Source organism: Sardina pilchardus, chromosome 16 (genome assembly GCF_963854185.1).
Source record: "Sardina pilchardus chromosome 16, fSarPil1.1, whole genome shotgun sequence".
NCBI lineage: Eukaryota > Metazoa > Chordata > Actinopteri > Clupeiformes > Clupeidae > Sardina > Sardina pilchardus.
The window spans coordinates 13,018,852-13,033,165 of NC_085009.1; the positions used below are offsets into that span (position 1 = coordinate 13,018,852).

Here is a 14,314-nt window from a genome sequence, read left to right on the forward strand (position 1 = left end):
GAAACAAGACATAAGATTAAGGAGATCATGGCTGCCATTGATCGGGTTAGTGAGAAGTTGTTTTGTGCCTCCCACTTTGAAAACCAATATTAGGCCATGAGCTACAGGGCCGTAACATGCACCTGTCAACGAAACATTTTTGACCATGCTGACATGACGAATTTGAATGTTAACATTTACATTTTTGGGTTGCACTACCTGTTTCTACCCCATGAATAGATTTGCATTGAAGATCAATGTGTTCCAAAAAATCTCTCAATACATTGGAAATGCATTATATGAACCTCTACATGTGATTACGTAAACACACCTTGTCACATGCCCCACCTCTCTCTAAGTCATGAGCATTACATACATCTTATAATGCATTTCCAATGTATTGAGAGTCTTTTGAAACTCCTCTATCCATGGAGCAGTAAACAGGCATTGCATCCCAATACCCAAATCTCCAAGTTAACATTGGGGGATTGCACGGTAAAGGCATAGTAAACATTAAGATGCTTAATTTGTAAGTGTAAGTAAAGTAGTGTTATTATATTTCCCTGTTTTGCAGAATCCCATCATTGGCTCGTTGAGAGTTTGCCACCTGCAAGCACTTGTTGTGTACTTGAAGGCCCTGAGAAACTCAAAGGAATACCTGGTAAGTGTAAATGAATATCCCAAAAAACAGTGTAAATTCGGTGAAAATGGACCTCAGACTCTCTTTCTGCATGAAAATGCATCAAAGAAGTCGTGGAGACGGACAGTATTTTTCATTGATGAAGCACTATAGAGCTTGCATCGGCGTACACTATATTGCCAAAAGTATAGTGATGTCAATAGACATCCCATTCTTAATTCATAGAGTTTAATATGATGTTGGTCCACCCTTTGCAGCTATAGCTTTTTTGACCATTCATCCAGAAGCGCATTTGTGAGGTTGTACATTGATGTTGGACGAGGTGGCTCTCAGTCTCTGCTCTAATTCATCCCAAAGGTGTTCTATTGGGTTGAGGTCAGGACTGTGCAGGCCAGTCAACACTAAACTTTGTCATCCATGTCTTTGCGGACCTAGCGTTGTGCACTGGTGCACAGTCATGTTGGAACAGAAAGGGGCAATTCCCAAAACTGTTCCCACAAAGTTGGGAGCATGGAATTGTCCAAAATTTCTTACTGTTCCAACATGACTGTGCATCAGTGTGCAAAGCAAGGTCCATAAAGACGTGAATTATATAGTTTGGTGTGTATGAACTTGACTGGCCTGCACACAGTCCTGACCTCACCTGACCTTTTTTTTCAGTTATTAGCTGGTTTGATGCTCATTGGGCTCAATGCCAACCCGGCTAATAGGCTAACTGGGAAAAAAAACATCATACCAGTCTCTAGGTATGGTGAAGGGTATGTGATGTGGGGCTATTTTAATTCCAAAGGCTGAGGATACTTTATCAGGATGCCTAGTATACTGGATCCATGAAATAAGTGGCTTTTAAAGATAGAAATCTTCCTGCCTCTATGGGAATTTAACATATGGGAGCAAATACTTATGACCCCTGTATTTTAAGGAAGAACATTTATTTATTTGCTATACATTTCACTCACAAAGACAATTGGTGTCCTTAAAGGTTGGATATTTCCTAATTTTTTTAGTCAACTTTAGCATGGGTTCCAATACTTATCCTCGCTGTATATGCTCTATTTTCTGACACAATGTGATACTTATTCTTTGTATCATAATGTGATACTGACCCTTTTTATATTGCATCCTTGTTTTAGAGCTGCCAGGACTGGTGTCATCACTGAAAGCAGTCATAAACAACATGGCAGATTCATCTATTTCCTCCAGCCAAAGCGACTCACCACGCACTAGCAGTGAGACTTGCAGTGAGGCCATGGTACTATGACTGAAGTACCTTGAACCGATCCCTCATTAGCATTGTGCAGGCCCTCCATGATTTTGTGATCTTGCACGTTCACCAATTCATGCAAATTCAGGGACTTTGCTGCATTTGCGTGTTGTAATATTCAATAAATGTGAATGGTGATGTGTAGTTATGTTCCTGTTATTGTGTTATTAGCATTATATATCCTTTGCTTGAATTATGTATTTTTGTAATTTTATTGTAATAAAGTTCCCTTTCTGAAATGAGATTTGTAATCTGTTGTAATGCACTTGAAATTAATTGTAATGTAATACACTTAAAGTGTAATATCGACATGTATGCCAAAGTATAACAATATGGGAATTAAAGTACAGATAAAATATACTTCAAAGACAGTTCTTTTCTACAATAAAATATAATAATATTGCACTGAAAGTATGTGTCTATGATGTTTAGCTTGTAATTGAACTTCACTTGAAATATGTTATCATTGTCATAGTGGGACACTTTAAATGCACTAAATATAGTACGGAAGTGCATTTGTAGATCACTTGAAATATTAAAGAGGCATACTAAATTAACATACTTTATAGTAATACTTAGTATGATAACAGTATGTACAAAATGTACTTAAACTCAACTGTAAGTTGAGCTCCAATTATTTTTTAAGTGTACTTCTATTAGAATGGTCATACAATGTAATTGTACTGTAAGTATGCTTAATTGCTCATTTTAATTTGTGTACTTCAGTGCACTTGAAGTTTGTAAATAGTTGTTCCAATTTAGCATACCCTACACACTTGAAGTATAGTGAAGTTTGTATTACGATGAACTTAATACATACTTTAATATACTTAAATATACTTGGATTTGACGAAAAAAGTACACACTGTACTTATTACACTCTGAAAAAGTATATTTTCAATAGTTTTTTTTTTTACCTGGGATGACTTTCACTTTTCAGAGCTGAAATCATCTGTTTTCTTATTCTGTTCCAAATTACTTGATGTCCCATATATCTGAATCACCCTTGGCCTATGTAAATTGAGGAATTTGAAATACTTTAGGAAAATTCAGATGTAGCCTAATCTAACCCTCTATTAAGCAAGACTCAGTAACATATTGTCCACATTTGTGCCACCATGTGCCCTTGAGATAGGCCTACCCCTAGTTCAACTGTCATTAAGACTGTAAATGGGTATGTTTCTTTTACTGCTTTAACTGCCATATTGACTTGTAGGAGAGCGGTCTGGACAGCAGCGTGTTACATCAGAATTAGCCAGAGAGGAAAAATTACACATTCAAGAGTAGCCTAGAAGATAGAAGACATGTCATAATCTTTGATCCTGCCGGGACACTTCTGCGCAACATGGTGGCTGAGCAGGAGACTAGGGGGCAAGCCAAGGAAAACGAGAACAATGGTTTGATGCTGCACATCATAGGCTCCTACCGTCGGCTTTGAGACAGTGGTAAACGGACGAGCTATAGTGCCAACCATCGAGGGAGGGAGCGAAGGCATAAAGAAAGAAGAGGGTGGGAGGAGAAAGAGAGAGAGGGAGAGAGAGAGATGAGACAACGTGAATGAAGGGGAAAAAATCTCATGTGACCCCGCGTGAAAACCGTGATGCAGTTTAATGAAACCAGTCACAAGAGAAATAACTGAGCCACCAGTTCGAAAATAGCGTCCAAATAAGGGAGTGTAAAGTAGTCTTATATCCGCAGTGTGTGGCTTTAAGGTTAGCCCATCTCCTTTAGGCACCTGAGCCGGATCTCATCCGGATGACCAAGAGGAGGCAATAAGCGGAACACGGTACAGAAGCGGCAAGAAGCAAGAAACGAGCATCCTAACATCGGTCGCTGTGACACTGCAGTGTCCATTATTTCATAGCTGAGTTGGGTGAGAGGGATCAACGGGAGTAGCAGTGTTTGCGGCTGCGGTTCCGAAGGTGCGCACATGTCGGCACGTTCTAATTCGCCATCCCCGCCCTGCGCGGATGCTGGTCGCTGGGTCTGAGACAGCAGCGGTGGACCTTTTGCAGAATAAAGGAGCAGTACACAGGAGCAGCAGGAGACGACGGCGAGACAGTGGGGATCTAGTGTAGAGAAAGATTTGGTGATGAGGTGGTCGTTCCATATCGATAAAGGATGTATTGTGTAACCCTCTGTGGAGAAGAGAGACGACTGATTTTGTTCTGAATTTATGAACACATCGCCTTTAACAACAAGAATACCGAAATGCACGAGTAACTGGAAAGATAATCGGCTGGTTTGTTTTTTCTTTCTGCATCTTCATACACCTCAATGATCTTAAATATATAAATAAAGACCAAATTTAGGCCGATGACTTGCTGATGACGCCAATACGGCAAAGCCTCCACCATAGTAGCGATACATGTGCGCCCTCCTGTTTCAACATGGGAATATAAATCTATATAATTCGACTCTTTGTTTCTGAGATGTATCTATTTTTAAATCGAGCCCACTTAAACGGGTTTGCTAAAGCAGTCACCCTGGGCGAATCGAATTGAGCACCAAGTATCATTGGCTTCTTATCAGCTTCAAAACAAGACCCTAGCCCGTTCATTTATTTTCTGAGTTGGTTTATTATTAACCATCACAGTCAGACCAATCGCCGAAAAGGACTTTATTTTTTTTACGGTGGCCACTTATTGTCAAGTGCATAACGACTCCCCCTGGTTGCATCCTCCGAAAGCATCATCACTGCAGCGATGGAGACTCCCACGAAGCTGCCTCCTTCCAGCCCTTCTTCACCTACTACGGGCTTCTCGGTGCCCAGCGCGGAGAAAGTGGATGGCTTTCCCCGTCGCTCAATGCGTCGTGCACGGCAGCGACGGTCGCACAGCTCCTCACAGTTCCGTTACCAGAGCTCTCAAGTGGAGCTCACGCCGCTGCCTTTACTGAAAGGTAGGTTGTGTCTGGAGAATGGTAGACTGTATTTCATTTCTCCAACCTCACCCCGTGCAAGCACAGCAAGCACACTTCCTTTTTCATTGTCTCAGTCTGTCACTCGTGTGGAGCACTGGTCAGATTTCCTACTTTTAGCATAGACATCTGGCTATTCAAAGTCCCGGCCCTAGAGTTTAATGTAACTGAATCTCATCATGAGTAAATTGTAACAGGACTGGCTTCAATTACAATGTGGAGCTGGTAAATCAATCCAGCGTGTTCAGCAGCGATTTCTGTTCCTCAAGGCAGGAGACATAGACCAGCACCATTAGTGAAGTATTATATGTTTATTTTGACTAAAATGAAATAAGAACAGACAGGCCCTCCTCACCTCCTCTCTGTAGGCGTGTGTGCATGAATGAACTGAGTGTAGGTGTCTTTCAAATCGAAACATTTTTATGACCATGATTACCTGCACAAATCCATGGAAATATAGCCTATTGATTAATCATCAACATACTGCACGTTTTCGCATACAACATGCTACAATATCTGTAAGCGACGTAGAGTCAACAGTCCAATTAATGAATTTGCATCATCTAAGAGTGAGCTCACATAAAAGGTATGAGTTCATCAGTGGCCATCACGATGACCAGACTGACCTTTGGTCCACACACTTCTGATCACAGTTCTGTGTCCTGTACACACTGGGAGTTATGGAAGGCCTTTGGTGTTTTAATGCGTCCTGTCAGCAATAAACACAGACGTCTACTGTATATGAGAAACCTTTCTGATTATATTTTGATTGCAGATGATATTGGCAGGACAGTCTCTCTGAACGTTTTATCCCCTTGTTGCCGCTCTACCCCCAAATCTCTACTGCACTTCATAGGCCCCTGTCCTGCTATATCTCCACGCTGACCTGCTTTGAAAACGCAAACACAGCAGGCTCCTCAGCAGCATGATGGCCCTAAAGGCATCCCGTGCAAGTTTTGCCTTAATATAACAGCTCCGAAGTCATGTTGACGGTAAACTAACTTGTGATGGGGAGAATGGTGCCCTCAGCCTTAGCCTATACCTGGCTATGGAGCCCGAGTCTTGCAGCTTCGCTCTCCCCGAACCTGGAGTATCACAGATTGCTTCAAGACGATTGTGCAGTAGTCATACTTTTTGAATCAAATTGTGTAGTATTACCTTATACATGGCTCTTCATAGATGATCTCTGCCGGTTTGTATGCTAAATAAATCCACATGGACTGTCCAGGCGGAAAGGTGCAAGCCATAGGTGGTTTGTACAACAGTTGTGTAAAATACAGTTACTCTGCAACTACGGGGTTCCCAGTAGTAAACCCCTCTGAAACCACACTGAATGAAGTACAGTTCAGTCTCTACCCATAGTGTACCTTCTATCTGCTTATCCTTTAACACCTAAACTTCTAGACTCCTGTTCATTTAGAGTCCAAGATAAAGGCAAAGTCAGCATACAACAGATATGTTTAAAGTGCAGAGTATTGCTGTGGGGTTGTCCAGAATATAGTGTACAGAGCCAACCAGTGCAGTCTGAAAGCACCAAACCATGTATCCCAACAAGATGAATCATTGTATTGAAAAAGGGGCTTTACTTAAATCTCCACAGTCTCCAGTGATGCCCCAAAGCTTGAGAATTTTCACACACCCAGTGTCAACAACAAAGATGTATCACCATTGAATTACAATTACATATCATTTGTTGACAGTATTGCCCTTCTCTACATGGAGGCTTTACTGGTTGACACGTTAATCTTTCCCTGAATTCTTGTTAGCATCTATTTTGAACATCTTTTTTATACTTACCTTTTATGTATTTCAAATACAGAAGAGGCTACAACCTCTTAATTTGGAGTGAACACCTACATGTGTGTGCTTTCCATAAAAAGACGGAGTAACCATGGACATTGGAGCTTCTATATCGGTTCCTTGTTCTGCAGTTTACAGGAAAGGCCCTCCATATGACAGGATTACGTCAGTGTGTTTGTAGATGTGTATGTGCATGTCTGTGTGTGTGTATATATGCACAGACAGAGATTGGTATATGGTTACAGCAGACACAGGATCCATGTCCTCAGTGCCTCAAGGCCTCTTCCAATCAATAACGACAGCAGGAGGACTCACAGAGCAGAGAATGACAGCAAGTATATAGGCATAAGGTAAACGTGCAGAAATAGGGTAGAAATAGAGGAAGTGACCAGTGTAAAAAAAAAAAAAGAAATACCCATAAGTAATATGTAACATTGGAACAGGGACAGACAAACACGGTAGACACCAGCCATTCCAAACTATATGGGTCAGTTGAACTGCGCTAACACTCTTGTCCATCCTACTAGCATAGAGAGAGGCAGTAATAATTCTGAGCTACGGTCTCCTCTGCATGACATCTTCTATATTATTCTATAGCTGTAAGCCACTTTGGATAAAAGTGTCTGCCAAATAAATGAATGTAAATGTTTGTAGATGTAAATGTACTGAGTTGACTTCAGCTACATTTGGATGGAGGCAAAACAAAGATCACAACTTACACGGAGCGACCAAAATTGGGCAGAAATCACAATTATTTCTCGGAGATAACGCTGTGCGTTTCACCTTGTGTATTTCTCCGCTTTTGCAGTGTAGCTCCTCATTGTTTTGCACAGGTCTGTCAGATGAAAGCCTAGGAAGAGGAGGGGTTGGTGGCTTTGGCAGCACCAAAAATAGACCCCCAAAGCGGGTAACAGTTATTTAACGAGTTGTGCTGCTCCCACTCCGAGCTCTCATCTTATTTCAGAGAACCTCTGAGAACGAGGGAGCCAAGAGCATGACTGGAGAGTGTTACTGAGAAAGAGAGACGGAGGGATGGAGAGAGCGAGAGAGAGAAGGAGAGGGAGGGAGAGAGCTAGGGGTGGACATGGCGAAAGAGAGAGAGTGAGAGGGTGGAGAGTGCAACAGAAGAGATGACGTCATGCTTAAACCTGGTCTCTCTGCTAGTCGAGCATGCTTCCCCCTTTCTTGCTCTCTCTCCCTCTCTCTCTCTATCCCTCTCTCTCTTTTTTTCTCTCTGTGTGTCTTTGCTGCGCTAAATATGGCTAGAGATTTTGATTAGCAGGAGATGTGTTTGGTTCAGTATAATGAACAGTTTGCTCTCTACTAGCCTTCACCCAGCTGCTTCATAGTCCCTTGTGCTCTTAATCTTTCACTTCCCCCACCATGACCTCCTCCACACACACACACACACACACACTCTCACACTTTTGAACTCACATATGAACACACATATGTTCATTTCCTGTGCTTGCGGTAAACCACTTCTCCTTACAGTCACTGTCCATTAAAAATGGATCTGATTGTATCCACCCAGTCTCCGACAGAGGAAGTGACTTAGCACATAGTCTGGCTCGTGCTCTTGTGTGAGTGCCGTCTCTCCCTCTGTGTGTGTGTGTGTGTGTGTGTGTGTATATGTGTGTACGCGTGCACACGGTCCCCTGTCTGTGTCATGTGGCTGAAGTCGACCACACTGTGCTTTTCCTGTGGACTGAGAATCGAGGAAGGTGAGACCCGGCAGGGAGTGCAGGTGATATTTACTCAAAAGCTGGATAGGAGCACAAGCCACGCTAGGAGAATTCTGAATGATATAGTATCCCTGTTTAGTTATAATGGGTGAGAGCTATGCTTTCATATGTAACGGGGATGTTATGGTCATTGTGGATGCATGTGGTGTGCACATTCTTGGGGAGGGCATCACTCTGCCTGAGTGACTTTGTTATAAATGAAGAGCTCTTTTCCAAAACACTATAAATCCATTTTTTGAAAAACATTAATAAGTAATGTTATTTAATTGTATATTTCAGGTGATATCAACAAAAGTGCACTTGTGTTGTTTTGATTGGGTAAAGATAAATCCTCTAACAATAACCCAATACAGTTCCACTGAAATTACGTGGAAAACAACATTTAAAAAAATGATTTATGAAAATTCGTGAAAATGTTGTATACAGTTTTGGAAAATAACTCTTCAAATATGGACAATTTAACCATCTCTGTATTGCTAGTGAGGTGCTGCTGCAGAACAAACGCTATGCTTAAAAAGGCCTCTAAAAATGTAACAATATAACCACACACAGTTTGATGTTTCTTTTTTATTTTAAATGTGACATATAATCAATATTGTAACAACACCAGCTATTGATAAAACAATATACACTCCCACCAGGAGAAGCAGAGGAAAGTAGGCCATCATTGCCTGTGTTAAAGCAGTGCACCATTTCTGTAAAGAAAAAAAAAAAATACTTTGATCGATTTGATTGAGTTTTACCACACAAGTTGTAAATGCATGTAGGAAAATCACTGTCGTTATCAAAGGTCCAAGCAAGCAAGTGGGTATTTATTGCTGATGAATTTTCTGGTTAAAAAGTCAGTTACCAAAAGTTAACACTGTCACCATGCTGATGTTAGAAGTGATTTGGCACAATCATGCTGTGGCATGAGATGGATTTAGTTCCAACTGATTGTCTTTCTGATGATTATTTGAGCAAGTCTACATGTGTGTACGATGCAGTGCTGCAATATACAGAAATAGGTACTGTTCTTGTATAGATTAGTTTATTATATGAAATAATGTATGTTTGCCAGACACTAAATATCTGCCCACACCAGTACCCCTTGTGTGAAAATGAATACTTGCACCTGCTGATACATTTGTGCTTATATGATTGCTCATGCTCTCTCTTTCTCTCTCTCTCTCTCTCTTTCTCTCTCTCTCTATCTCTCTCTGTGTGTGTGTGTGTGTGTGTGTGTGTGTGTGTGTGTGTGTGCAGATACACCTGTGGCCGAGCTGCACGACCTGTTCTGTAAGAAGCTGCAGCAGTGTTGTGTGCTCTTTGACTTCCTGGACTGCGTGGCCGACCTCAAGGGCAAAGAGATCAAACGCGCCGCCCTCAATGAGCTGGTGGAGAGCCTGGCCACCAACAGAGGGGTCCTGATCGAGCCCCTCTACCCCGAAATCATCAAGATGGTAAGAGAGAGGCAGGCTGGGTGAACCCTGCCTGAACTTCCGGGGGAATTTGAATTTCACCCCGGCAGCTCAGGCTGGAAACCAGCAGATCTATTTTCGCTGTTTACTGCCAGAACCTTTGGCTAATCAGAAACGGCCATACTCTAGTCCTGGCATGCTATTGGCTGGTGACGCGCCGATAACGAAACTTAAGCGATGCGAAGTGCAGTAGAAACAACGCGCAGCCTCACCAGACTAATGTTCAATCTTAAAAGATGTTAAGATGTCTTAAAAGATTGAGTTTAGTATGGTGAAAACCAGACTAAGAGAGAGGCAGAGGTGGACATTTTCAGCTTCAGAAGGTAAAAGTCCCACCACATTATCTGTGCCAACCATGCATTTCAATCAGCTGATTCTAATTAGCACAACTCTTCGGCCGGGGCGTGCAGCTAATTGATGAGATCACCTGTGTTACTGTAAGTGCACAGGTAGAACCAAAGCGTGATTGGACTTTCACTCTCTGAAGCTGGAGTTTTCCACCTCTGGAGAGAGAGAGAGAAATGAGGAACAGAGCAGGAGAAATGACAGGGAATGAAAGGGGGGTGAAAAGAATGGTGGTGGAATGGCAAGGACTTGAGAGTTGTGTGCTTTACAGTAAATGTCTGGGAATCAAAGCTTCAAATGAAGCTCAGATACTGAGTGATACAAAGTGTAGTGATATGTTCTGACTGCTTTGGCAATATGAATACCCTTTGCCACGCCAATAAAGCACCTTGAATCAGAATCTGAATCTATAAAGGAAAGAGAAGAAGAAGAAGAATCTTTTGACTCAACTGTGTGTGTGTGTGTGTGTGTGTGTGTGTGTGTGTGTGTGTGTGTGTGTGTGTGTGTGTGTACCTGCATTGTGATTTGTGAGTCATGGCGGTTTATCGTCCAAGACAGATTATTAATTACGTGAAGTCGGACTCAGTCTCAGCCCTCTGATGGGTTCTACATCCTGAGAGCTAATTTTATATCTGTCAGGACCTCACCAAATCACATGACAAACAGACTTAAAAGTCTTTTGAAGAAGTGGGAGGTGTTGAAGAGATGTATTACTGTATATCACATATATACGTAAACTGTATATAATTTGACTCAGTTGTACACTTGATTACCACCCTATGCTGTCAGCAATGTCTTTGATTTGCTTTGCATCATTTTGTGAGTAGACGAGGCTAACACGTATAATAGTAGAAGAGGCTAATATATATCATTTTATTTGAGGGGCGCTATAGTGCAACTGGTTACAGTATCCATGCCATATTTGGGTCCATGTGTCCACGGAGACCCAGGTTCGAGTTTGACCTTCGACCTTCGGTCATTTCCTGATCCCACCCCTTCTCCCTCTCCCACTCACTTCCTGTCTCTTTCTTCACTGTCCTATTGGATTGAAGACATAGAAAGCCTTACTAAAATGTTGTTGGGATTATTTCATAGAAAAAAAATCAAATCAATTAAAGAATAGAACCTGAAAGGTCAATTGCAAAAATATTCTGTCAATAGTGCCTCAACTACAGTGAAATTTGTACGTGGGACAGTGTGTCTAGAGGGAATGGGTGGGACTAGAATCTGTGTGATCATCGTGTGGTTCAGAAGAGAGGGAACCGGAAGGGGATGGAAAAGATAATGATATGCAGAGAGCGGAATGAGAGATAAAAAAATGGATTTTGAAAAAGCATTTCGCTTTAGGAGGCTCTGCTGTTGAACAAAAGGGGGAATGCCTAATGCTTCTCTCTCCCTTTGGTGTCAGATTTCGGTGAATATCTTTCGAACACTGCCACCCAGCGAGAACCCTGAGTTTGACCCAGAGGAAGATGAACCTACATTGGAGGCCTCCTGGCCTCACCTACAGGTAAAGGATGCACACATGGATAGACACACACACACACACACACACACACAGTAGACATACAGCAACATGATGAATGATTATGTATATAACATAATACAGGCCCGTAACGCCTGGTATTCCACACTGTCATTTTGATGGACTCAGAGAAGTGACTCTTTTCATAACTCACAGGGAATTCCTTTTCCTACGAGCAGGGTTGTCTGATAGACATTTTAATGGAACCCTGCATCTACCCTACTCCTTGTAAGGGGTACGCAAAAGGTTGAAATATAATGACAAAGGGTAAATAGCATATATATTATTGCGTTATGTTGCTTTAAAGCAGAGCAATGCTGTTCTTTTACCTTAACATAGTGGTTTCAAGCTCATTGTGATCTTACACTGATTTATAATACGGAGAATAAAGTCTCTGACATTGCCAATACGCAGAATGCTTGATATTGCTCGACCGATTGAATAATGACCCACTTAGTCATTTTTGGCAAACTGTTTACTGTCTTATTGCTAAAATGGCGTTGGATATTGACGACGAGGAGCATAAATATCAAATCTGTCATCGTGTTGCTTTACCTCTCTGGAGTCAGTCACATGCACATGGACTTATTTTTCCACTCTGCTCACACACGCACCATTTAACAAACACTCCACACACACACACACACACACACACACACACACACACACACTGAAGGGTTCACACCTTCACCTGCGTCTGTGCTCCTCTCCACAGCTGGTGTACGAGTTCTTTTTACGGTTCCTCGAGAGTCCAGACTTTCAGCCTTCCATGGCCAAGCGTTACATTGACCAGAAGTTTGTCCTTCAGGTGAGCTGCTTATGCATACACATGTTGTTTACGGCAACTTAACATATTTGCAGATGTATGCACTTTTTTGCATTAACTAGGAGAGAGCATGATGATGACTTGAAGGGGTGTGTGTGTCTGTTGCTGTTGTAAGTTGCTTTCAAAGAAAAGGATATTAACAAAATACTAATCTCATGTGTGTGTGTGTGTGTGTGTGTGTGTGTGTGTGTGTGTGTGTGTGTGTGTGTGTGTGTGTGTGTGTGTGTGTGTGTGTGTGTGTGTGTGCGTGTGTGTGTGTGTGTGCGTGTGCGTGTGAATATGCAGTTATTGGAGTTATTTGACAGTGAGGACCCAAGGGAAAGGGAATACCTGAAAACTATTCTGCACCGTGTCTATGGCAAGCTGCTCGGCCTTCGAGCCTATATCCGCAAACAGATCAACAACATCTTCCTCAGGTTAGTGAAACCGCAACACACACACACACGCACGCACACACACGCACGCACGCACACACACACGCACACACACACACACACACACACACAAAAACACACAAACACACACACACACACACGCACACACACAAGATTAATATTTTGTTCATATCCTTTTCTTTGAAAGCAACTTATTGCCATTCGCTATTTGTGTACTTCCGCAGGTTTATATATGAAACTGAGCATTTCAATGGTGTTGCAGAACTGCTTGAGATTCTAGGCAGGTAGGTCACAGTCTTGATATTAACAATTGATGCTTGTTGCAGTTGTCTGTCTGACACGTGCTTGACAATGCTCGACAAACTAGAGCAATTTGAAACAGTTAGCTGTATACAGAAAAATAAATGGCCTGCAACACGGAGATCACTGACAAAAGCTTCGCTTTTAATCCGAACTATTTCCTTTGTGGAGACGTTTTAACACCTGGGCCTTGTTCCACAGCTATTCCTACTTCGGTGTTTACTGTATTTGAAGTCAATTTTTTGGAGCCTTTTGCAAAACAGCCATCCCTCTCCTCTCCCTCTTCCTCTCTTTATATACGTCCTGTATCATATGGGGAGTGTCTTAAGTCATCCTTGCCAGACATGACTCAGGACCCTATAGCCATCGGCTACCTTACTAAACATGGCACAGTTGAACAAGCATGGAGACCTTATGTCTTAAACGGTTCCTTCTTACAGTAAAAGGAAAGTGAGAACATCGAATTCTTGAGTCACCTCATCTAGACCAAAGCCTAAATCTCTGAGAGCAGCAGAAACAAAAGAACATTTGATAAGCAAACCATAAGCAGATCAATTAATCCTCTAATCGTTTTTAAGATCTTGAAACAAACAAAAGGAGGAATAGATAAACTCTTTGGTGAGATTACCTTTAAGATGGAATTTGTTCAATGGAACATTTCACAAGGTACAGATAGTAGACGTTTTTACACACGTTTTTATTCCATATCATTTACACTGTCCATCAAGTCATCCTCTAACACAAAATCCTCTTCAGGTGAACCAAAACATAACATTTGCTCAGCGTCTCCTGCTGGTTGCAGTAATACTACAGCAGGGCAATGCGGTCCCACCCACTTGCGTTTAGATATGAACTCAGCCATCAGCATAGTGGTTGAGGAGGCCCCTTCGTAATGGCATGCAGCCTGCTTATATACGATGACTCAGAGCCTTACTGCACACACAGCACACACAGAGTGTGTTCCCACTCTCAAGGCTCCTTCGGCCCGTCCTCGCTGCGCGGCTCTGCGTGTGTAAATGGAACCGCAACACTTAAGTCTCAGTAGTCTATTCCCGGCTGAGTTCTATTGTAGCGGAGCGGGGTTCTCTGTTCTCGGGGCCGGTGTTTTTTCTCTGC

General features: G+C 42.1%; 1 protein-coding gene across 1 annotated transcript in view; it reads left to right on the forward strand.

Annotated features, from left to right (window-relative positions):
* Positions 1-4,007: 4,007 nt before the first annotated feature.
* Positions 4,008-14,314, forward strand: part of ppp2r5b (protein phosphatase 2, regulatory subunit B', beta) — a 17,918-nt gene continuing 7,611 nt past the window's right edge. Inside the window, exons 1-6 of the mRNA XM_062517156.1 lie at positions 4,008-4,784; positions 9,593-9,789; positions 11,561-11,662; positions 12,393-12,485; positions 12,789-12,919; positions 13,123-13,182. Coding sequence (XP_062373140.1) covers positions 4,589-4,784; positions 9,593-9,789; positions 11,561-11,662; positions 12,393-12,485; positions 12,789-12,919; positions 13,123-13,182 — 779 coding nt within the window. The 5' untranslated portion in view covers positions 4,008-4,588. The remainder of the gene's footprint in view (positions 4,785-9,592; positions 9,790-11,560; positions 11,663-12,392; positions 12,486-12,788; positions 12,920-13,122; positions 13,183-14,314) is intronic.